Source organism: Mastigoproctus giganteus, chromosome 4 (genome assembly GCF_048544385.1).
Source record: "Mastigoproctus giganteus isolate SK-2022 chromosome 4, ASM4854438v1, whole genome shotgun sequence".
Taxonomy (NCBI): Eukaryota; Metazoa; Arthropoda; class Arachnida; order Uropygi; family Thelyphonidae; genus Mastigoproctus; species Mastigoproctus giganteus.
In genome coordinates this window covers 149,125,087-149,150,841 of record NC_143578.1, presented here as the reverse complement: position 1 = coordinate 149,150,841, position 25,755 = coordinate 149,125,087, and the positions used below count along the sequence as shown (strand labels likewise).

Sequence of the window (25,755 nt, the reverse complement as noted above, 5' to 3'; positions counted from 1 at the left end):
AGCCACAGGCAGAGGTGAAGTGATTCTTGCACTGCTTGTATTTGAATGAGCAGCAGCATGAAGAGAAAGGTACTGGAGATTTCTAAAACTGCTGGGAGTCATCATGAAACAAGTAAATACATAGGCCGTATTTGAGTAATTAAGAGAACAGATGCATGGATAGTTGCATGTACAGCAATGCTGGGAGTTTAGTTAATAAATTTGATAAATTTGAGTAGTAGATATCAAAGGCAGATATTGTTGTGATATCGGAGATGTGGTGTCACACAGATATAAGAAAAGCAGAATTGGAATTTGAGGAGTACAATCTGTACAGAAAGGATAGACAGGATAGGAAGGCAGGAAGGGTTATGCTGTTAGTTAAGAAACACACAAAATCTAAGGAACTAAATCCAGTTGACATGGATGGACAGTGCAATGTTGAATCAATTTGGTGTCACATAAGCACTGGAAAACCAAAATTAAGAGTAGGAATGCATTATAGGACTAATGAATCTGATGAGTACAGTGAACAACTGTACAGAGAAATGGTGTTGGGCAGTAAATCAGATAGTCTTATAATGGGGGATTTTAACTTCCCAGATTGGTCACTCGCACACTAGCAAGGCTTTTGTGGACTTATGGGATGATTGTATTCTACAGCTGCATGTTCATGAGACAACCAGAGGGAGTAATGCTTTTGATCTCATTATCAGCAGTGATTCTTCATGCATTAAGAATCTGCAGATAAATGAACCACTAGGTGGCCGTAATCACATTGTGCTGACATGGAATTTATTCAGAGAAGTAACTGCCATCAGGGGTAAAAGGAAGAGTTCTTGTTTGTAAAGGTGATTAGAGTGGTCTCCACAGTTTATAAAGTCTATACAAAATAACGAACTGATGATATTACCAACAGCAAATTACCTTCGAATCTACTAGGCTCTTTGTCCCAACTAAGAAATACTGTTTAGAGTTTAGCCTAAATGGATCTGAGATGAACTTATGAGATTACTGGCAGAGAATCAAAATGCATGGGATACGTATAAATTATCAGGTAACACAGAAGACTATGGTAGATATAAGCTAGTCTGATTAGTAGAGACATACGACGCAAGAAAGCAAGCTTATGCAGCATCAGCCAAAAAAAAAAAGAAAACCGCTCCCATTTCACCCCGCCATTCGTTTAAAATACCTGTCGAGCTCAGTCTTAAATTTATTTAGGCTAACAACTTCCACAACAAAGGATGGAAGTCTGTTCCACCAACCAACTACCCCCACTGGCTAAAGGCAAACTTCCACACATCTAGACTACATCTAAACTCTAAATTTAACTCCTCATGTGTGAATGTCGATGCAAAATATTCATTTAGTTTGTTAGCTACTTGAGCAGGATCATCAACAGTTGAACCATCGGTATCAAATGGACCAATCTGATTCATCCCTTTCCTTCTAGAGTTTACATAAGTAAAGAACTCTTTGCTGTTTTTCTTTGCATCCTTTGCCAAAGATTTCTCTTAATCTACCTTCGCCTGCCTAACCTCCTTTGTAACTTGGTTACAGACCAGCTTTTATCTATCATAGGCTTCTGTGTCACATGTTAATTTATATGTATCATATTCATTTTTCTTCTCTGTCACATGTCTAATTAGTTCATCTGACATCCATTTAGGCCTAAATCTTGAACACTATTTCTTTGTTGGTATGAAAAGCCTAGTAGCTTCCAAGATAAATTCTTTGAATGCTTTCCATTTTGAATTTGCTGTTCGTAACATTATCAGTTGGTTCCACCGTATAGAATTTAAATACTGTCCCAGACCACCGTAGTCACCTTTATGAAAGCAAAAACCCTTCCCTTTACCCTTAATGGTAATTACCTCTTTGAGTAAATTCCACTTCAGCACACTGTGATCACTACCACCTAGTGGTTCCTTTATCTGCAGATTCTTTATGCATGAAGAATCAGTACTGATAATCAGATCAAGAGTATTACTCCATCTAGTTGCTTCCCGAACATGCTGCTATAGAAAAAATCTTCCAATAAATCCACAAAAGCCTTGCTGGTGTGTGAGTGACCAACCCACAAATTCCAGTCAATATCCGAGAAATGAAAATCCCCCATTATAAGACACTCTAATTTACTGGCGCTCATTATACTCATCAGATTCATTAGGCCTAGAACACACACCTACTCTCATTTTTCCTTTACCAGTGCTTATGTCACACCAAACAGACTCAACATTGCATTGTTCACCAACATCAATTGGATGCACTTCCTTAGATTTTATGTGTTTCTTAACTAACAGCATAACCTCTCCTCCCTTCCTGTCCTGTCTGTCCTTTCTGTACACATTGTATTCCCCAAATTCCAGTTCCGCACTGTTTATGTCTGTGTGACATCATGTCTCTGATATCCAAACAATATCTGCCTTTGATGTCTTGATTAGCACTTCAAGCTCATTGAATTTATTAACTATACTCCTAGCATTGGTGTACATGCAAGTATACATGCACCTGTTTCTACTCTTTGTTACCCTAACACAGCCTATGTATTTACTTTTTCCACTATGACTCCCAGCAGTCCTGGAAATTCCCAATGCCTTGCTTTTCAGGCTGCTGCTCAATTGCATTTCAATAGAAGTAGTGCAGGAATCACTTTTACCTCTGGTAGCAGCTACTGTTAATCTATTAGTCCGTGTATTCCCCCAAGCTAGAGTTTTCCGACCCACCTAACTCTGCCTCGATAGCATCAGCAAATATTCTTGCACCCTTTGTGTTTAAGTGTATCCCATCCCTGTAGAAGCACTCTCTCCTGTTAACAAGCACAGCCCAGGCTGAGAAAAAAATCTACCCCTTGAGGCTTGCACAATCTTTACCAGGCTGAATTGATCGAGAAGTCTCTCATCATATACTCCCTCCTATTGTGTCTGGGAAGAATTGCAGATACTTTCAAATTCAACCCTAACTCACAGCTTTTTTTTCAGCATTGTCTTGTACTTGTTAAGTAATTCTGCCGTCTCCTACTCTTAATATCATTAGTGCCAACGTGTACAACAATATCACCCTTTATGCCCTTAAAGGATGATATCTGCCCTACAACGTCATCAACCTTTTTCCCTGGTAGACATACCCTGGTCCTGTTCCATCTACCCTTTTTGCACAATATGTTCCCCATTTCCCTGACGATAGAGTCACTTCCAACAACTAGTACCTTTGGGACCAGTGCATTCTGCCTTGGTGGTTGCCGCAGTGTTGTGTGATGTTCAAGTGCAAGCTCTGGCATTGATGTGGGCAGCTGAGAGCTTGATGGGCCTCTCAATTTAAATCCTTCTAGGGCATCCACCCTGTCCTTCAAGCTCTCATATAAGCCCATAACAATGTTGACTTGGCACCTGATTTCCTCGTACTCCTTACATCGCACACACACAAAGACATTCCCCTTGGCAATATCATGTCCCATTCCTGATTGCTCCACAAACATCAAACAAGCAGTGCATTTCAATAGACTGTGATTCAGAGGACAACCGTCCCCTTCAGTTCTCCCTGAGTCACAGTACTTCCACTAGTTGGAGCCTTTTGCTTTGCTGCTCTGGTCTGAGTTATAATTTCTATTCAAGTTCAGTAAAATTCCAATACAAAATATAACCCTAAACTTATATCCCAATGCACTTATAACACTATATATATATGTATTTCGGTATCGAATATTATCTCCGAGTTATATTATGTGACTTTCTTATCCCCTGTCAACTTATATGAATTAATTTATGATGTTACGTTTGTAATAACTAGGTCGCTATATTTATTTAGTTAATTCAATATTTGTTTAGTTACAATTCAATTGACGATGAAATTTAATAAGATTAATAAATTTTACTGATTAATTGATACTACTATACTCGCTATCTAGTTTTCCGTTAAACCTTATGCTAGCACACGTATCGTATAACCACGACGGCAAGTTACGAATGGTTAATCTATGGACACGAGATATTATTTACTTTCCAAATCTAAATTCAAAATAAAGCATGGAGCTTGACTAGATCTATAAGCTACTTATAGAAAATAATTTAATCTAACAATTAAGTCAATAAAGTGGCTAAGTATAATTGAAAACGTTCGTTTGCTTGAGCTGCAAAACCTGTCCACACGTGGATTTGATACCCTTACCGATACTAAGTAATAACCTACAAAATCCCTATCTAAATTCAATTTAAACTAAAGTATTGTTACTAGGAATATAAAGCAACTCTAAAAAATAAATTAATATGCCAGTTTAAGTCAATAAAAAAGCAAAAACTTCTCTATTTGCTGGAGGCAATAAAACTTCGCCTGTTTACATGTACTCTCACACCAAATGTTTGTTGTACAACAGTTCAATGCATGAAAATTTGTTGTATGTGACAGTTTGGTGCTTGACAGTTCAGTGAATGCAACAATTGAGTGTGTGTCAGTTCAGTATTTGAGACAATTTGGTGAATAACAATTTGCTGTATGTGACACTTTAGCTCATGATAATTTGGTGAAAAATGGTGGTTACAATTATTTGGTGAATTCTTGTAAGAGCATTCAGTGTATGCCAGTGCAAGACAGAAAATCGAAACTTTGAACATGCTGTGCTGTAAATAGTGAAATTGGTGATCACAATAATGTTCTTCATATTTTATATTTTTGATAGATCGTACTATCTACCTTTTGTTTTTTAATACACACCTTAAATTTTTTTGGGAGATCCTATTAAAAAAAAATTGCCATGGGCAGGTTAAAGGTTGGGATACAAGAGAACCTTGTTCTCACTTTACTTTCAATTTTGTAAGTTGTAATTTTTTTAAGGAGATACATTGTGGGTAGTTGTTCCGAAGGCCAAAAGTAAAGATCATTAATGGATATTGGCCGAGTAATGCACGTCTTCTGACATCCAGTTTGCAACCCACACAATAGTTTTAATTGAAAGTAGGCTAGTTGTATTTTTTAGGAAATACAGTGATAACCTTCATTTCTGTTCCATCCCCTTGGTTTCTGTGCCCATAATTTTCTTCTAGCTTCCCAACCCTCAACCAATATGTGCTACTGGAAAAAGCATAGAATTCAATAAGTAGGTATGTGAAACAAAAATATAATAATAATAATAAATAACCTTATCTGCATTAAAAGTGTTATGATATGGACAGTCGTGCTGAAATAGTCACATATTCATGTTTCAACCTGCCTAAGAGAAGTATCAGTGTGAATCATTTTATACAAAATAAGTGGATAAAAAATAAATTATTTCTTTTTTCTATATTTCATCATTCCTCCTTTCTAAGTTCTCTCATTTCCTAAACCTTTTACTTCACTTTTGTTATTTTCTGATCTCTGTGTGATAAACTGAATACACTGAATTGTCAAATACAGTGAAATGTTATTCGCCAATCTGTCACGTACACTGAACTGTCATGCACTGGTTTGTCACATACAGCAAATTGTCATGCACTGAACTGTTGTACAACCAATTGTCTTGCAACAAATTGATGCAGATCCCTTCTAACTTGTGACTTCTCCCTCAAGATCTCAGAGAAGGTTGCCAGACCACAGGCTGTCTACCAGCCAGCAGTACATTGAATGAAATATTTTGACTTCCTGCCAGTATGCTCGGATGGCTCAAAGCCAGAATCAAATGTGGGATCAGCTGCTGTTCTTCCACCTAAAATAATGTCCATCCAGCTTCCATGAGAAAGTAGCAGATATACTGCTGAGCTGCTTGCAAGAGAACTAAACTTGGATCATATAAAAGATGTATGATATACACAGATTCATCAACTGTGCTGCAGTATAATCCTCATCCAGTCCTATCTCAGATTTAGCAGATGCTTTTTTTTTTTTTTCCTTTTTGAACTTGAATATGACATCTGCTTCTGCTGGATCCCAAGCCACATTGGGATCAGGGGAAACAATCTAGCTAATTATGCTGCAAAATCAGCAAGCCGTTTGAGTAACTCTTGCCTGTCAGTCCCTTATAAAGGTTACAGGCAAACAATACATAAACTATATATTTTTTATGTATTGGCGACAAGATTCTTGGCATGGACAGGCTGCAAAGAAACTAAAGCAGATTAATCCAGTGATCAAGCTCCGGCAGTCCAGTCTGTGCAGGGTCCAAGAAGAGGAAGAAATACTTTCTTGGCTCTGCATAGGTCACAGTCAACTGGCATACCCTTTTCCTGCTGAGGGCAGATGACCCACCTAGGTGTGAGAACTGTGAAACCATTTTAACCATTATTCATATTTTTATGAAGTGTCCAGTTTTTACCATTACACTGTATTCATGTTTTACTGTTTTTATTAACCTGGCTGAACCATTTACATTCATCCAGATTTTAGATGACAGAAACAGTATGTCTGATGATGTTTTTAACTTTTTACAGCCCATTAATTTATACACACACGTATTTAAATTTATCCTTTTATATTTTTAATATATATTTACTTCTTTTGATGTGGTAACCTGTTTAGAAGTCATCAGATATATTTTTTGATATTATTTCTTTATCTTGACTAGGCTCATTATGGCCCTAGTTTCCAATGCACTATTAAGCATGAAATAAAGAATCAACCATAGAAGGTACAAAAACACCACTTTCCTTAGTTTCACACACTTCACACTGTGCGTAAGCTACATGCGTGTGTGTGTGTGTGTGTGTGTGTGTGTGTGTGTGTGTGTGTGTGTGTGTGTGTGTGTGTGTGTGTGTGTGTGTGTGTGTGTGTGTGTTTAAGAAATTACTGATTACATTTCATTTTTAAATTTAAGCAAAGCCATCCAAACCTGACGGACCATTAGATGTTACAGATGTGCATAAGAATGGTTGCAAACTAAAGTGGAATAAACCAAAAGATGATGGTGGAGAGCCCATTGAAGGTTATGTTATAGAAAAACAAGATCCTGATACTGGTCTTTGGATCCCTGCGGGTAAAACTCATATTCCGGAAATGGAAATTTCTGGCTTGACTCCTGGAAAAAGTTACATGTTTCGAGTAAAAGCAATTAATAAGGAAGGAGAATCAGAACCCCTTGAGACCATTAAGCCTGTGGTAGCTAAAGATCCTTATGGTAAGAAGCATATTAGTTACTTTTGTTTTTATGGTTTTATCTTACCTTCAATGTCTTATTTAGTTTATTTCTGTATACAGTGGATGCTGCTTATTATAATCACTTTGCGACACAACTTAATTGATAAGAGTAACCAATTGATAACATTGTGCTAATTCCATTGCCACAGAAACCATTAAAAAGAAAAAAATATATATATATATATAAACAGTCAGATTGGCAGGAGTAAAGGCAGTGTAGTTTCTTTCGTGCAGTAATGAATCACAATCATATCACAACAGTACTGTATGAAGCAACAGCAGTAAATAGACATGCAACATGTTGGAGTTCATGTGATTACATAACAAATCGGTTGTTATGTAATCACTTTCTGATATAGTTAGGGAAGGATGTTACGTGGTTGTTTTCCATTAAGGTTATTACTATATTTAATACCACTCATATACCACTTGAAATTAATAATATAGTTTATTAAGCTATTTGCCTAAACTACTATACATTAAGGTGATGTTTCAGGCATCTTACCAATACTCATCATCAGACTATGCTGTTGGGGGAACAGAAAATAGAAAAGATTACAAATTTGAATATATTACAATATTATAATTACAATTAATGTTACAATTACAAATATACGATTCTAAAGTATATTAAATTGCTGTTAAAATAGAAACCAGATATTAAATTAGGTAAATCTTAGGTCAGTACAAGGAGAATTCTTTCCTGTTGACAGCATCCTTTTACTGATGCTCCCAGAAACCTGATGTGCATACAGGCAAGAGGTGTTCCCAGAATTTAATTTATAGGTGAGGGATTAAGTCTAATAGCCAATCAAATTGTGCCAAGTTTTATTTCCTGGTCTTGTGTAGTGGAAGCCTGTAGTGACCTTTGATCTTATACTCTGGACATCAAGTTTGATGTGCATGCTGATTCTGGTGGTCTGGAGGGGGTTGAATGCGAGCTATTCCTCCGAACATCCGGGCCTACTTCTTTTCCTGTTTTTTTTTTTTTTTTTTCCTTATCAAAAAGATGGAAACATTCGACTGCCTGTTTTCTATTGATTGCTGACACTCCAAACATTATTCTAACCTTAGGCCTTCATCCTAAGAGCTTACAGAATTTGTAAAGAAGATAATCTACAACAGGCACTATGAACAATAACCAGGCTTGCCATGAAGAATAGATTTCCTTTACACGTTATCAACAAAGCCATAGAAGACACCTCCAACACTGTCACATAATCCCAACCCAGCTGGGACAGAAGAACTCTATATGCATACTATACATACCATCAGTCATCCAGGAAATTTTTTATCTTTACCTTTTTCAAGAGTTCAGTCTCCATCAAGCAGATCTTAAAACAACAGCCCAATAACCTCTACAATCCTAGAGGTCATGTCTATAAAATAAAATTGTAGGTGTGGGGGTACATATATAGGAGAATTATACAAATGTCTAAACTGCAGAATCAAAGAATACAAAAAAGATGTACAATATGGAAAAGTTCTAAAGTCCAATACAGCCCTCCATGCATTCCAGTGTGGTGACAATTGGGATTTCAACAACACTAGAATCCTTTCGAAAGACTGCCAGTACAACAGAAGTAAATTCAAAGAAGCCTTCTTCATAAAAATGTAACATCAATTTAAACTTAATATACTTTAGAATCATATATTTTTAATCGTAATTGTAACATTAATTGTAATTATAATATTGTAATATGTTCAAATTTGTAATCCTTTCTATTTTCTGTTCCCCCAACAATATGGTCTGATGATGAGTATCGGCAAATAGCTTAATAAACTATATTATTAATTTCGCGTGGTAGTAAATATAGTAATGATCGTAATCACTTTTGTTGCATATGCATAAACCGCAAGAAAAGACAAAAAGCGATAATGTACCAAAGTGCTGATTACAATTTTTTTTTTTTCTGTGTATTAGCATATGTTTAATTGGGACTTCATAACATCATAATAAGCAGTGTGCACTGTATTTTGTTTATGATAGGCGTAAGTCACAACATCTGAGTCTGACACTCTGTCGATCTTCGTATAATTTTGCAGTATCTGTTTTTACCAAAATACAACATTTAAATGCTTAAGAATTATTTACTATATATCAGTATTAATTACTTGTTTTATTCTGAGATTCACATAACTTCTGAACTAAATTTAGGATTCATTTTATTATGGTAAATACTGCATTAAAAACTGCGAAGAAAACAAATCGTTAATTGCAGTTGGTATCTTTTGAGATAATGAAAAGAAAAATTAAATACCATAATAGCAACTAAATTTAATTTGTTTTCGTTATCTAAGTTATTACCTCTTGTTTCTCGGGAGGAGAGAGAGTATGCATTATTTGAATTCTCACTTAGCAGTTGAAAACAGCAGGCTTGTAAAATGCCAACTGAAATCAATTGTTTATGATCTATTTAAATTTTAAGACAGAACACCTCAAACTGTGTGCAATTCAAACAATATATGATATTATTTAGTGAAATTTTGCATGTACATTTCATTTGAATGAAAGTTTGTTCATTTTATTGTACAAACCATGTAGTAAAGATGCAATTGCACAAATATCATAGGCTTTCTCCTAAAATTTCATTAGTTTATGAAGTGCACCTTTTGGATCTGTTATTTGGATAATAATTGGTTTTAATGCTGCTAACAAGGCTATCAACTAGATGATTTTTCAGGTTCTGTTAAGTGTAACTTTATTTATTGATTTGATTTTTGATTTAAAATTAGCAGTGTAGTTTTTTTTTGTGTTTTTTTTGCAATTCCCTGATTAATTTGGCGTATTTGTTCTTTATTTGGTCCTTGTAATTGCTTAAAAAACCACAGTAAACTTCTGCCAGCATTGTGTTTTTCGATAAGAATGTTTGAATTTTTCCACCATTGTTTTAGTATTGGCGTAGGAGATACTTGGAGGTTTCTTATTAGCTTTGTATCAATATTATAAGTGGCTTACAAGATAAAATTACATATGTATTTTAATAACTTAACTTTTTTTTTAATAACTTTACTACGTAGTCCTTTAACGTATGCATTAAAATTTGTAGAGCTTTTAGTATCGTTGATTTGGCATAGATGTAATATTGAAAATAGCTCACTTGAGAGTTCAAATAACATAGGGGCAGTGGTGTATTCAGGCCGGAACGCACTGTAATGACGTTCCGGTACTTTTTTCTAAATGTCAATATAGAAAATCATTAAATTTATACACCTAATATTATGAAACAATGGCATAATGAAAGGGGAGGGAGAAATAATATCTATTTTACCCATTGCTACTAAAAATATATATTAATAGTAATCTTTAAAATTAATAGATTTCTTTAAAAATTTATTTAAAAACAAAAATGTAAATTTCACAATGAAACTTAAACGTTTCTTACTAAAGTACAATGTGTAAGATAAAGAGATCCAACAAATGAGATATACTGTGATGTGTGCGAATGCTGCATTTTGATTCACCATGAGCTAAACACTAGAACTGGTTGTTCTATGAATTGTGAGTTTGAAGTCTGTGTACAGTTAGTTCGTGTACAGTCGATGTAGCATGATCATATAGTCTTCTGGAGAATGACGTACAGGATTTTTTTTTGTCATTTATATATATATTATACATATAATATATACATGTACGTTTATGACTGATCTCTACTATTTAGATTAATTTATTTATTTATTACTGTTCCTTCTAAGGGAAAAAATATATAAATTTAAATTTATGTAATTTCTTTTATTTAAAAATTAAAAGAAGAAATTTTCATTAAATGCAAAATGAGCAAAAATGCAAGCAAACAACGTTAAATAGATTTCTTGATAGAAAACTGCAAGAAAATGTACAAACATATGGAAATGATAACGACATGACTTCTTCTTTTCCATCAAGATCTAAAGATGAGAGAAAGTTACACAGAATTAAAATTTAATTGGCCCCATGTTTGGAATGCTGACGTGTGGGCTGATAAGAAAAAAGCATATCCTTGGCTTATATGCGATGCTGAATAATTAGGATGTTTGACTTGTGCTGCTGTAAAAAAATTAGGGCCATCTAAAATGCAGGGAGTTAGCATTTCAAAGGAATGGAGTGTGGTAGTGGTATCATCTTATAGCAAAGATAGAAGTGCACAATTGACATCTTTGCATAAGAAAATTTATGAACATTCAAAACGTACTTCACATATATAGGCCCCTCGACGTGGGCACCTGTACGTGGTGAGGGGACCTCCCAGTGACGCTGCTGGACTTCCAGACTAGCATCACTGGGATCTAACGCCAATACCTTGGTTCCAGGGTTACATCGTTGGAATCCGGCTTGCGCAGCCGTGCGTCACGACCCGTAGAATTCGGAAAGGGGGATCCTGGTGGTTGAGGGGCCCAGCCTTAATACACCACTTTGGCCCCCGCTTCGACAAGACAGGTGGTTCTGGACCGGCATGACTGGGATCAATCGGCGGGTGGTTCTTACTGCTAGGATCAACTGCATTCCAATAAGTCTCCCTCCCTTTGGTCCTGGGACGGGATCAAGGCTTAATTGAAACGTGGGTATGGTGCCTCTAAGCTAACTTGGCGTCCCATTCGTGTACGCAGTTACTGCTAGTTCGCGAGTGGGCGTCCCCTCGTAGGGCTCCGTGGTGGGTGAGGTACTTAGGGCATCTGAAATTTTTATCTTACTCCTATGAGTAATTTAAATCCTTCTTATTTTGGGGCCCCAACAAGGCCCCTACATTGAGATGATAACATCGAAAACGCCTCTGCAAAAAGAGCCAGAATTGAGGATACACCACCACCATCAGTGACACCACTTTTCCTCATTCTCCATTCCACCGGAGAGCAGTCAATTGGAAAGAAGGGTTGGCAGGTTCACCAAAATCCGTTAAAGACTGCGTTCTGGCGACCTTTTGGTTGAAACTTCCAGCTTGTTATTTGGTTTTTAGGAGCATTAGCAACTAAGGCCATATTGCTCCGGGGATATGCGGTGGTCATTCCCCGCCCTTTCCGCATCCTCCGTATTTGGTGGTCATGGGCTCGAATCCGAGTCTAATCAAGAAGCGTGTGCCATGCACTGCTGCTCCTGTCCACCTGGCTACGGGGGCGCCCGAAGCTTCCACACACAAAACAAGCTGAAAAAATCTCAAACTCTAAATCCATAGGGGGAATACCTATCACCGTAACCCCCCACAAAACTCTGAAGAAGAGATCTGCTCTAAATTGAAAGAACAAGGAGTGACGGCTGTCAAAAGAATATCAATGAGAAAGGATGGGAATCTCGTCCCTACCCGAGTTCTTATCCTCACGTTTAACACCCCACGGCCTCCAAGTTCCATCAAGGCAGGCTATCTAAACTGCCCAGTGAGGATTTATATCCCAAACCCACTGCAGTGTTTTAGATGCCAAAAATACGGCCACTCGCAAACATCTTGTCGTGGTAACCCTGCCTGTGCTCGATGCGGTGTTAAAGACCACAAGAGCAAGGAATGTTCAGCTCCAAAACCGACCTGTGTCAACTGCCAAGGAGAGCACCCTGCCTACTCTAGAGCATGCCAGTGGTGGAAGGATGAAAAAGAAATCCAAAAATTAAAAAAATTAAAAACAGAGCTGAATATCTCCTACCCAGAGGCCAGAAAACGTATCCAACCAATAAATAGCGGGAAACCTTCATATGCCCAGAAGGTTTCTGCTAAGTGCACTATCGGGACACAAACTGAGATGACTATACCACCAAGAGAGTCATTCACTCCGATTGCACGCTATTTATTGAGTTCACAAAAGCCCACCAAAAAAACACAATCGGCTTCCACTCCTATATCCATACCTCCTAGTGCTCCACCACTACCAAAACTAAGTGGTAAAGAAAAGCTAAAAAGTTTGGAAAAGCCACCCGCAACACCAGAAACAATGGATGTAGAGAATGAGGAGGTACCGGATGAATCAGTCTTGGAACTCTTTGCGGACGAAGAAATGGACACGGGACAGCGTCCATTCTTCCCCAAAAAAGATAAATCCCAGACTGACAAAAGTAAGCCCTCAGCACCGGAAGCCGCCTGATGGACCCACCAAGCCAAAATAATGGCTAAATTCCTACAATGGAATTGTCGTGGATTCCTGCGAAATACTGATGACATCAAGGCCCTCCTGCAAAAGCATGAGCCAGTTTGCAGGAGACTTATCTAAAGGCAAATGATGATCCCACCATGCATAACATCACCATTTTTCATAAGGATACCATTGCAGATGGTCCTGCTCATGGAGGAGTAGCTATCCTTGTGGGCAACCAGACCCCTGTTCAGCCCTTGCTAGTTACAACCAGCATAGAGGCTGTTGCAATTCAACTTACAGTGGGATTTTTATTAACTGTGTGCTCTATTTATTTGCCACCTGGGACTGATATCTCCCAGGAAACCTTGATTATCTTGTAACGCAGTTGCCTCCCCCTTTCTTACTTCTCGGGGATTTTAATGGACATAACACCCTGTGGGGTAGTGCTAACATTAACGGAAGGGGACGAGTCATAGAGCGTATGCTCAATGACAATGACCTTTCCCTTTTAAATACTGGAACAAACACCTTCTTCCACATGACTACCCATACTTTTTCTGCCACTGATCTCTCTATCTGCTCCCCTTCTCTACTCCCTTCACTCACCTGGGAAGTGGAGGAGAACCCATACGGAAGTGATCACTTCCCTGTGTTAACCTTATTACACAGTGGGAGACCGTGTCTTCCTTTCAGGTTACCACGGTGGAAGACTGATCAGGCTGACTGGACTGCCTTCCAACATCAGGCAAATTTTGACCTCAGTACCGTCAGTCAGGAGCCTATCAATGATGCAGTAACGCACATCACAGAAATTATTGTTGAAGCAGCTGCAAATGCTGTTCCAAAAACATCTGCCCAGTTTCCACCATTTCCCAAACCTTTGTGGAATTCACAATGCACAGCAGCAAAAAAAGGCTCAAAACAAAGCGTGGGGGATATTCTGCCGATATTCTACCACGACCAACCTTATAGCCTTTAAACGCGTACAAGCCAAAGCACACTATATCCACTGTCAGAGTCAAAAGGAATCATGGATCCGTTTTACTTCATCAATTACTCAGTCCACTAGTACTAAGTTGGTCTGGGATAAAATCCGGAAAATGAAGGGAAAATATACATCCCACCCTTCTTCAATCCTAGATTATTATGGATGCACTATTGAAGATCCAACTGCAATAGCCAATTCTCTTGGGGAAACATTCTCTAACATCTCTTCAACATCTTCGTATTCCCCAGAGTTCCTGGTTCTGAAATATAAAATCAAAAAACAGGCACTTAATTTTAAGTCTAAGAGCCTTTATCCCTACAATGGGGCATTGACTATACAGGAACTGAAAAGAGCCCTCACTCTTTCCAAAGTAAGTGCTGTTTGACCAGATGGCATCCATTATGAAATGATTAAGCATCTCTCACCAAAATCTATGGATTATCTGCTCCTTCTATATAACAGAATCTTTATTGAAGGGCAGTTTCCGGATTCATGACACAAGGTAACAGTTCTTGCCTTTGCTAAGCCAGGAAAGGATCCAAAAGTCTCTAAAAATTATCGTCCTATTGCTCTGACTAGCTGTCTGTGCAGAATCCTGGAGAGAATGGTTAATTTTCATTTAATCTGGTATTTAGAATCAAATGACCTTCTCTCCAGCATACAGTACAGCTTCCGAAGGAACCGGTCCACTTTGGACCATCTTATTAGACTGGAAACATCCATCCGGGATGCTTTGCTAAAACGTGAACATTTGGTGTCTGTATTCTTTGACATGGAGAAAGCGTATGACACAACTTTGAGATTTGGCATCTGAAAAGATTTGCATAGCCTTGGCCTTAGAGGGCAGCTCCCCATTTTTATTAAAAACTTTTTGCCAATCGATATTTCCAAGTTCGTGTGGGATCCTCACTCGCTTGTTTCTTCAGCCAAGAGGAGAGACTACCACAAGGATCAGTATTGAGTGTCATGCTTTTCGCCATCCAAGTTAATTCCATCACAGAACAACTTCCTCCAACTGTAAACAGTGCCCTCTATGTTGATGACTTTAGCATATTTTGTCAGTCATGCAACATGAGGGTTATTGAAAGACAACTACAAAAAGCCATTGATCGCCTTAATTTCTGGGCTAATGGCTTCAGGTTCTCGCCGGAGAAGACCTTTTGCATACACTTTTGTCGTAAGTGTAATCTTCATCCTGAACTTGAATTAAGGCTCGGACAAAATGCTATTCCAGTAGCAGCGGACACAAAATTCTTGGGACTCGTATTTGATAAAAAGCTGACCTTTCTGGATCACATCCGTCAACTCCGCACAAAGTGCACAAGACGCCTGAATATTCTGCGCTCTCTTTCCTCTACATCTTGGGGTGCGGATCGATGCACCCTACTACGCATCTACTGTGCACTTGTACGATCCAGACTAGATTACAGGTCCCTGGTATACAATTCGGCCAGAGACGGTGTACTTCGATGGTTGGATCCTGTCCATCATCAGGCTCTCCGTATCGCTACTGGAGTATTTCAAACATCTCCTGTCCAGAGCTTATATGTCGAAGCAAACGAACCAGTGTTATCTCTTCGACATAAGCAGTTGTCTCTAAAGTATGCTTTAAAACTGAAATCCCTGCCAGACCATCCTACGTGGCCATTCGTTTTTGAGCCATGTTGGGAAAATTTGTACAACACCTGTAATACTGCCAATTGTCCTTTTGGTATTTGTCTCCAAGAGCTACTCAAAGAACTTAATATCAAGGTAGAAAAGGTTGCCCAAACACCAAAGCAATGCCTTCCACCCTGGCATGCTCATGTCCTGGCATGTGACTTGTCCCTTAGAAATTGGGGAAAGTCAGACACTCCATCATCTGTCTACCTGCAGCTTTATTCAGCACACACCGAGCTGAACATTCTGACTTCGCGCCAGTTTACACAGACGGTTCGAAGTCAGAATCATATGTGGGATCTGCTACTGTCTGTACGGACACCACTACATCGGAGAAGATTCCCTTTGAATGCAGCATATTTACTGCAGAGCTGCACGCTATAGAGTTAGCCTTGGATCACATTAGTAAATGCTAATACCAACGGTTCATTTTATATTCCGACTCTCTCAGCGTGTTACAAGCTTTAATATCAGTGAGATATAATCCTCATCCGGTTCTGTCTTGTATTCAGCAGAAGATTCACTTTCTCCATGAACGTGAATATGATATCCACTTCTGCTGGATTCCCGGCCACATTGGGATTATGGGAAATGATTTGGCTGACACCGCATCCAAATCAGCAATTCCCAATAATAATTGCTGCCTGTCAGTCCCCTATACAGACTACAGGCAAGTAATACACCAGAAGATACACTCCCAATGGCAGGATTCATGGAATAGACAGACTGTGAACAAATTATATCGAATAAAGCCTGTAATCTAGTCTGCGCAGGAATCATAAGGAAGAAGTTGTTCTTGCCTGGACCCGCATAGGACATAGTCATTTGACTCATTCGTTTTTGCTGAGGGCTGATGACCCTCCTATGTGTGAGTCCTGTGGCACAATTTTATCAATTAGACACATTTTAGTTGACTGTCCAGATTTTAGCAATATCCGTTTTACTGCTTTTAATCATCTGACTGAGCCGTATACACTCAGTCAGATTTTATCCGACAATGACAATGTGTCTGCTGTTTTTAGCTTTTTTAAATCAATAAAGGTTTTTACTTGTATTTAAAATTTATATGTTATTGTTATTTCTTTATTGATTTATTTTATTTTTTTTATATATTTGTTATTATATATCCAGACATGGTGGCCTAACTAATTAGGTCACTGAGAGGTTAAATTTTTATATATTACCTGGTCTTGGCGCATTATAGCCTTAGTTGCTAATGCGCCAATAAAACCAAACCAAACCAAGCCAAACATATATAGGCTGAAAAAATCTTTCAAGCTGCAAATAAACAACATTTAGAAGCGGCAACTGATCAAATGAATGACTCTGAAATTTCCAGCACCTGTAAGGTTTTTAGAACTGCATATTATATTGCAAAACATGATCGACCATATTCTGACCATTTTGAGTTTTTACAACTTCAAGAATTGAATGGCACTGTTATTGCTCAAGGTTTGCATTCAAGATTAAGTGCTACTAATATAATAGAGCATGTCACAAGGCAAATTAAATTAAAATTGTGGACATACATGGAAACCTATCAATTCTCATTGATGAGTCTACCACTCTAAGCAAGAAATCTACTCTGATTATTTATTTAAAATCTGAAACCAATAAAATGAAAGATCTACATTACTTGTTTCTTGATTTAATCGAATTGCCAGATCAAACAGCTTTCACAATAATAGGGTGTCCCTTAAAATGCCTTGAAAAATATGGATTTGACAACAATTATTTAAAACACTATTTAATTTCTTTTATGAGCAATGGGGCAAGTGTTATGTCGGGCAGAAAATCTGGAGTTGGAAATAAATTATTATTAAAGAAATATCCAAATCTTGATCATATGGCATTGTTTAAACAATCGGCTTGAGTTAGAGATGCAATATCAGAAGTTCATGGAATTAACCATTTTCAAATATTTATGGATAAGCTGTACACTTTGTACAGTCAAACTCCAAAAAATCAGAGAGAAATAGAAGCATGTGCTACCAGCGTTAGTGAAGAAATTAAAAGGATTGGACAAGTATTTAATGTAAGGTGGGTGACCAGCTCCTTTAGGGTCATATCAGCAGTTTGGCAAAATTTTGCATCTTTATGCCATCATTTTGAAAATGCCAGTAAAGATAACAACCGAAACAAAACTGAACAATCCATGTTCAATGGATTATATAAACTAATAATTTCATTCAAACAGTTTGTTCTGAATTTAGCCCTGATGTATGATGTATTGTTTGAGCTATCGATTTTTTCAGTCATTGCAAAAAAGAGATACGACAATAGTATATGCAGACAAACAGATTTGTCGTACAATTCGTTACTTGGAATTTTTAAGAGATCCTCATAAAGGAAAAAAGTTGTTAGAAGCCTCAGATGCTATTGAAAAAATGCAATTATTTTCAGTAAAATTAACAGACAATAACAAAGTAACATTAATTCATAGAAATCAATTTCTAAACAGTATTATTAATAATAGGCAGCATAGGCTTGAGTGTTAGTACTGATTCTACTGAATTTACTGAAGGAATTTCAACTTCAGACATTATAAAAGAGTTGTGAATTCTTGAACCAAGCGAATGGCCATCTGAAATTGATCTTGGATTTGGAGAAAATGAAATAGAATATCTCTGTAAACGTTTTAATTTATCTTTGACAAAATGTTTGAATATGCTTACAGGGATTATTTAGCTAATGGTGGTCATAGCATGCCCACAGATTTGGAACATTTAAAAACTTATTCCAAAATTATAACCTTCAGTTCTTCTGAATGCGAGTGTGGCTTCAGCAGTATGAACGCATCTGATGAGTATGGGCTTGGCAGACCCAGCGTGTGCCAAGCCCATACTCACCAGATTTAAAAGCTCATTGATATTTAAAAGCTTGATATCATCATTCTTCTCTTTCTTGGCAATTCCTTTCTACTTCTCTCTCTCTCTCTCTCTCTCTCTCTCTCTCTCTCTCTCTCTCTCTCTCTGGATAACTCAGAATTTTTTTTTTTTTTTTTTTGGCCGGTGCAGCAAAGCCTCAGGCTTCCTTGCACCTTATGGCTAATAATAATAATAATAACTGAGAAAAGATCCCATATTCTTGTTGAACATGTGGCAAGTTTGTTTATCAAACTACATAATCCACCATTAGAATTATGGAATCCAAATTTTTATGTCCAATCTTGGTTGCGGTCTCATCGTTCTGTTGTTGACCAACAAACAAAAAAGGGCAGTCACACAAGAATACGTAATCGATCCTGTATGGGAATTTCTATGATTCTTCTGAACAGTATTCTTTATATTATTTTGGAGTTTTTGTTTTTGTTTTTTTTCTTTTCTGATTTTTAAAATTTTTTTAATTGTTTTTTACTTTTGAAATTTTTATTTAATAGTTATAAATAAATACTGAACAAATATTCTAATCTTTGACTTATTTATTTTTACAAATGAAAAAAAGCATAGGTAACTATTTGTAGTTAATCGACGAGCGTTCCGGTACAATTTTTTTTAGCAATTTTTACAGTGGAATTGCAGAGGACTTCGTAACAATATCAACGATATTCATTACCTCATTCAACGCTAATTTTTTTTTTGGCTGATGCTGCATAAGCTTGCTTTCTTGCATCACATGCCTCTACTAATGCTAATGGTACTCTCCAGTTGGTTTCTGCTTACAGGAAACCTATTTAAAATTTCCACCTCCATAAAGAACTACTCTGTATATTGAAAAGATTGCATTACATCGAATACTGCCCATGGTGGTGTAACCATCTTGATCAACTCACAGATCCCAGGCAAACATTTCAATTTCTGTTCTTCAAACAGAAATTGAAGCTGTTGCTGTACATTTAATTACACAGATTGTAATAACGCTTGTTTCAATTTATCTTCAACCGAATCACACTTGCTCTTACATAGATATTGAAGACCTTATAATACACTTAGCTCCCACCGTCTGTCTATTGGGAGATTTCAATAGCAAGGCACAATATAGTCGAAGCTATTATTGTGCCATTAAATGCCAAACAACAACAACAGCAATTTTAATAGCCGCCATCCCTTATGGTGATCTTCTAAATTAGATATATATGGCCGACTAATTGAAACCCTTCTGGATAAGCAAAACCTTACCATCCTTAATACTGGTGGACCTTCTTACATAAAATTGGCAATTTTTATTTTATGAAAACCCCAAACATGAGAGGTATTAGAACCTATAGTACTTAGTACTGTGCTTAGGTTGAAGGTTGAGAAGACGAAAGAAGATATTTGTTGACATTAGACTTGAACTTCTGTAGACTAATTTTCAGGAAATACGTATGAAGGAAAGTTGTTCCAGAAAATGGCAGTTGAATGAATAAATGAGAAAGATGAAAAGTTGGTTCTGTGAGCTTGAAGTTGGACAGTAAATGGATGTCGGCATGCATTCGGACTGTTTTGAAAGAGAGAGTGGAATTATAGAAACCAATTCAGAAGAACAGTACCCATGGAAGTATCTGTAGAAAAGGCATGCAGCAGAAACAGTAAGTCTATGAGACAGAGAGTGGAGAGACTCTATAAGAGATGAGTCATTAATAAACTTAACTGCCCTATTCTGAATGGAATCTAGAAACCAGAGAGGGGTTTTGGGGGCACCTCCCCAGATGTGGGAACAATATTTCATGGTAGGGTGGATTTGCGATTTGTACAGAGTGAACAGCTGTTTGGAAGAAAAGTAACACCGAGAGCGAAAGAGAAAACCAAGTTTTTTAGAAGTAGAGGAACCATTATTTGTAATGTGCGTGTGCCAAGAGAGATTAATAGTCAGGGTAATTCCCAAAAGCGATATATTATTTTTCCTAGAAATCGGAGTGTCACCAAAGATAAGCATAGAGGCTGAAGAATCCTTTTTGCGAGATATAAGGCAAGACTGAGTCTTAGAAGGATTGAAATCAACTAAGTTTCTTTGCCTAAATGGAGAATTACATGGAGATCAGCATTTAAAGAATTGGTAGTGCATATTAGAGAAGTTGAAGATGATTGAGCAGGGCAAGATTTCTCAAATGGAAAGTGGAATGCAATGTGCTATTGCCACCAAAACAATGGATAGGATTTCCAGTCAATGGAAGAAAGTCATTAATATACAAGAGGAAAAGAATGGGGGGGGGAAAATTGAACCTTGGAGGGACACCAGCATTAGTGGAGAAGTTAGAAGACAGAGAGCCATCTACCATCACCCTCAGTGAGCGGTCAGAGAGAAAACTGGATACTGGATAACCAATTACAAAATTACAGTTGGCAAACCATAAGATGGAAGGTTGTTTAGAAGACCTTTGTGCCAAATACGATCAAAAGCCTTTAAGAGGTCAAGAGCAACTGCTTGTGTTTCACCAAAATTTTCCATTGAATTTGTCCATAAATGGGTAACATAAGCTAGAATATCACCAGTGGATCGACACTGATGGAATCCATACTGGCGATCGTTGATCACATGGAAGGTTTCTAGGTAGTTTTAGAGTGTGCAGTTAATTGATTTCTCCATTAATTTAGAAAAAGTAGAAGTAATTGCAATGGGATGATAATTGGATGGGAGGGATTTGTCACCCTTTTTCAGAACTGTCTGGATATGAGCAAATTTCCAAGCAGAAGGAAAACCACCTTTGGAATAAGAAAGTGAAAAAAAGGCGGCAAAGAACAGGAGTAAGTTTAGTAGCACAGGTTTTGAGAACAAGTGGAGAAATACCATCGGGACCTAGATCTTTCTTGGCATGTAAGATTCCTCAACATCCTTCTGACGTCATTTTGAATGAAGACCACAGGAGGCATTGAACAGAGTGTGTTGGGAATGGTGGGAGGTGTTTTACCAAGGTCATTAATTCATGAGTTGGAAGAAAACTGGGATGCTAGCAGGTCAGCTTTATTCTTGGCTGAAGTGACAGTAGAACCATCTGGTTTTGACAGAGGTGGGAGCAGAGATGGGCAAAAGTTGCAGCCAATAGCTTTGGCAAGAGACCAGAATGCTTGGCTACATTAGGGCAAGAAGATAGTTTTCTACTCTTAGCCTGTTCAAAATCTTGTTTGGACTAATTAATAACTGCTTTCTGGTTGTTGCAAGGTTTTTTGTAGGCAGAAAACGAAACTGAAGAATTGTAAACAAGCCAATTATGATACACAACATTCTTCTCTTGAACAGCCTTAGCACATTTATTGGAAAACCAAGGTTTATTTAGATAAAGGATGAGATTTTAAAGTGGAGTGTGGAATAAAGGATTCCTCCATTCCTAAAGAATAATTTCACTGACACAATCTGAGCAAACATTGACATCAGAAATTTTTAAACAGTAATCTGAACAAGGAAAAGAAAAAAAGAAATCTCACAGGTTATCCCATTTTGCATTCTTGTATTGCCAAACAACACGAGGTTGGGAACAGCCATGAGATAAAAGTTCCATTGGAGAAGAGACAATCACCAAGTTGCAATCTGAGGTGCCTGAAGGACCACTCACTTCGACCGTGTACTTAGAAGGGTTGTCTGTGAGAAAAAGATCAAGCATCGTGGCTGTATGGTTAGGATTGTCTGGATTCTTGTAGGTAAATGAACAATCTGTGCAAGGTCATTAGTAGTTGTAAAAGCATCAGCATCTCGAGCAGCTGGGTATGTGTGACTAGAGAATGGAAGCCAGCTGTAGTTGTGAACATTATAATCACCAAGGAAAATTACTTCACTGTTAGGAAAGTTATACTGCAGAAAGTAAAGTTGCAAAGACAGGAAGTCGAAGAGCTCCAAGTGATTAGTGGAGTTGGGAGAACAGTAGAGACAACAGATGAATTTGATTGAATGAGGTAGAGAGATTTTTAAGTCAGAGAAGTTCGAAAAGAGGAGATTTCAAGGCATTAAGATGTCAGGGAATATCAGAACGGACATATGCACAAGTGTACCACCTTTGAGATGAAAGGAATCATACAGTGAATAATTTGGGCAACTGAAATGAGCAGTGGTTCAATCAACTGATAACTGAGGTTCTGTCAGAAAAAGTACATGGGGTTTGGCAGCCTGCATGTGAAAATGCACATCATTGAGATTAGAATTGACACCACGTATATTTATTAAATGAACTGGGAAGTGTTTGGGAGGTTTAGATCTTTTCGCAGATAAGCTTACTTTGACAATTCACGGTGTATTCAATAGTATGAAAATTGGGAGGGATATGCTATATGAAGTAATGAGATTTTTGTATAAGGCGTACACATGGTAAGAATATACCCAAATCCTTGACATGACCTCGACAATGCCCCCTGCATGCACACAACTCGGTCTCCCACCAGTCACTATCTGGCATAGTAGAGGTAGCCAGATTATACACTAGCTGATTCAGAAGCCTCCTAAAGAGTTACCAATAGGTTCGGTCTGGTGTACTCACTAGCGGCTGGCCTGTGAACACCGTTTTAAGCTGTACCCTCAAAATATAAGGTAGATTGGAGCTCGCCATGATAACCTCAAAAGTCATCAGTTATACTGCATGATGAAGAGATGGGGAAGGTTTGACCGGAACTTAGCTCTGGAGACAAAACCCTTCAAGCCTCCAAAAAGCAAAGTTGTGGTATTGCACTGTTTGATGAGAGTCTTCTACCATCTAGAATCACCTGGTAACACAGAGGGGTGGCATTCCTCCATGTGGTGTGGATGCCACACCTCAACCCCTGCTTATGTTGGTTCACACCTGGGTGGTCACCCACAGTGTGCTTGCTCATGGGGGTTATACCCAGGATTACTGACAGTCCCACCATTGTGAAGGTGCAAGCAGAGGATTTGGCTGTCACAGACCGACCAGACTTTGCCGAAATTGGGTCCACTTGACTTGAGTGTCACACCCAGGGTCCTGAGTTGGATCTCATTATTCTTCCCTTTCTTGGTGATTCCCTTCTACCTTGACACACTCTCTCTCTCTCTCTCTCTGTAACTCGGGAATTTTTTTTTTTTTTTGGCTGGTGCAGCCTAAGCGTCCGGCTTCCTTGCACCATATAGCTAATAATAATAATAAATAATAATATCAGTTCCATCAGTGTTTTAGACTCTCAGATAGCAAGTACAGCTTGTCTGGAATATCCGAGAGAATGTCCACAACAGCCAACTGGACACACTTCTGCAGTTGATCTCTCAATATTCTCCCCGATACTGTTTTCAGTCATGGAATGGTCTGTTATGGATGATCCCATAGTCAGTGAGCATTTTCCAATTATTTGTAATCTGCTCACTATACAATCATCTTTACCAAAACCTTGCAGGAAATGTAAATTCTCTCAAACCAACTGGGTCAAATTTCAGTCAGCAATTACACTGAATGAGGAAATTATATGATTACAACCCGTAGATGAAGTGACAATATATCACATCCCATTTGTAATCGGCTGCTAAAAACTTTATTCCATTGAAGAATCCTCTGGCCTGGCGCATTTTAACTACGGGTAGAATGGCGAATACACGAAAACAAAGGGAGAAAAAAAATAATAAAGCGTGGAATTTATTTAGACGATCCCCAACCACAGCTAATCTCATTAACTATAAGAAACGAAGTACAAAAGCTCATTTCATACAAAGACAAGCCAAGAAAGATTCCTTGACTCGGTTTGCGTCCACTATAAACAGAAAACCCATTTTTCCCAAGGCATTTGCTGGGCAAAACACCCTTGGGTCTCCATCGACATAGAGAAGGCATTTGATACTACCTGGCATCACAGCATTCTTAGAGACCTTCATGCCCTTGGTCTATGAGGCAACCTACCTATATTCATTAAGAACTTTTTATGGAGTTATTCTTTTCAAGTATGATATTTAAACTCCCTTTCTACGACATTCTTGCAGGAAGGAGTTCTGCAAGGGTCTGTACTGAGTTCAACCCTTTTTGCCCTTAGAACTCTATTAGAAAAGAACTTCCAAATATTGTTGAGGCTTACTTTATGCTGACGATCTCTCTCTTTCTTGCCATTTTCAGAACATTAGATCTTTTGAACGTCGATTGCAGATATCCCTGAATAAAATACAAAAGTGGGCAGTGCTCAATGGCTATCATCTTTTACAACAGAAAACTGTTGCTATACACTTTTTTGCAATCAACGTAAATTGCATACATATCCCGAACTTCATATGTCAGACTTTACCATTCCAATTGCCTACAACATCAGATTCTTGGAAGGGTGCCTCCGTAGCCAGGTGGGAAGGAGCAGCAGTGCGTAGCACATGCTTCTTGATTAGACCGGGGTTCGAGCCCGTCACCACCAAATACAGAGGATGCGGAAAGGTCAGGGAATGACCACCGCATATTCCTGGAGCAATATGGCCTTAGTTGCTAATGCTTCTAAAAACCAAACAACAAAGATTCTTGGAATTAACCCTTGACAACAAATTAAACTTCCTTGAACATATTAAATTTGTACGTAATGCCTGTCTTAAAAAGCTGAACATGCTAAGAGCTTTATCTGCTGTGTCTTTGGGAGCAGATCATACCTCATTGCTTCAATTATATAGACACTGATTAGATCCTGTTTGGATTATGGTGCTCCAGTCTACAATTCTGCCCAAAGGAGTGTACTACACTGGCTGGATCCCATACAACACAGTGCATTATGGATTGCACTTGGAGCCTTCAGGACATCTCCGACTCATAGTCTGTGTATTGAAGATCATGCGCCCCATCTGCCCCTCTGCAGAAAAATGTTACCGCTGAAGTATGCAGCCAAAGTAAAAAGTTGCTGTTTGCATCCTGTCCACCCATACCTCTTCGATCCACAACAACCTAATTTCTATAGAAATAAACTTAATAAAGTAAGGCCAGCAGGCCTACGGCTTTTTGAAATATCACAGAGTTGGAAAGTTCCTCTTAACAATAGTCAGCAGGTAATGAATTACTTTCAACCACCTTGGACTCCCCCTGCTCAACTGAACTTTGATACTTATTTTCTTCGATGGGTTAAGAATCTTCTACTGACTCTCAACATGAAACAACTCCATGCAAGTCATTT

The 25,755-nt window shown here is 38.0% G+C and overlaps 1 protein-coding gene across 1 annotated transcript in view; it reads left to right on the top strand.

Annotated features, from left to right (window-relative positions):
- The window catches only part of LOC150087120 (twitchin-like), a 3,511,780-nt gene that overhangs the window by 1,711,715 nt on the left and 1,774,310 nt on the right, over positions 1-25,755 (top strand). The window contains 1 exon segment of the mRNA XM_090372971.1: positions 6,767-7,066. Within this exon segment, the coding sequence (XP_090229097.1) occupies positions 6,767-7,066 (300 nt within the window).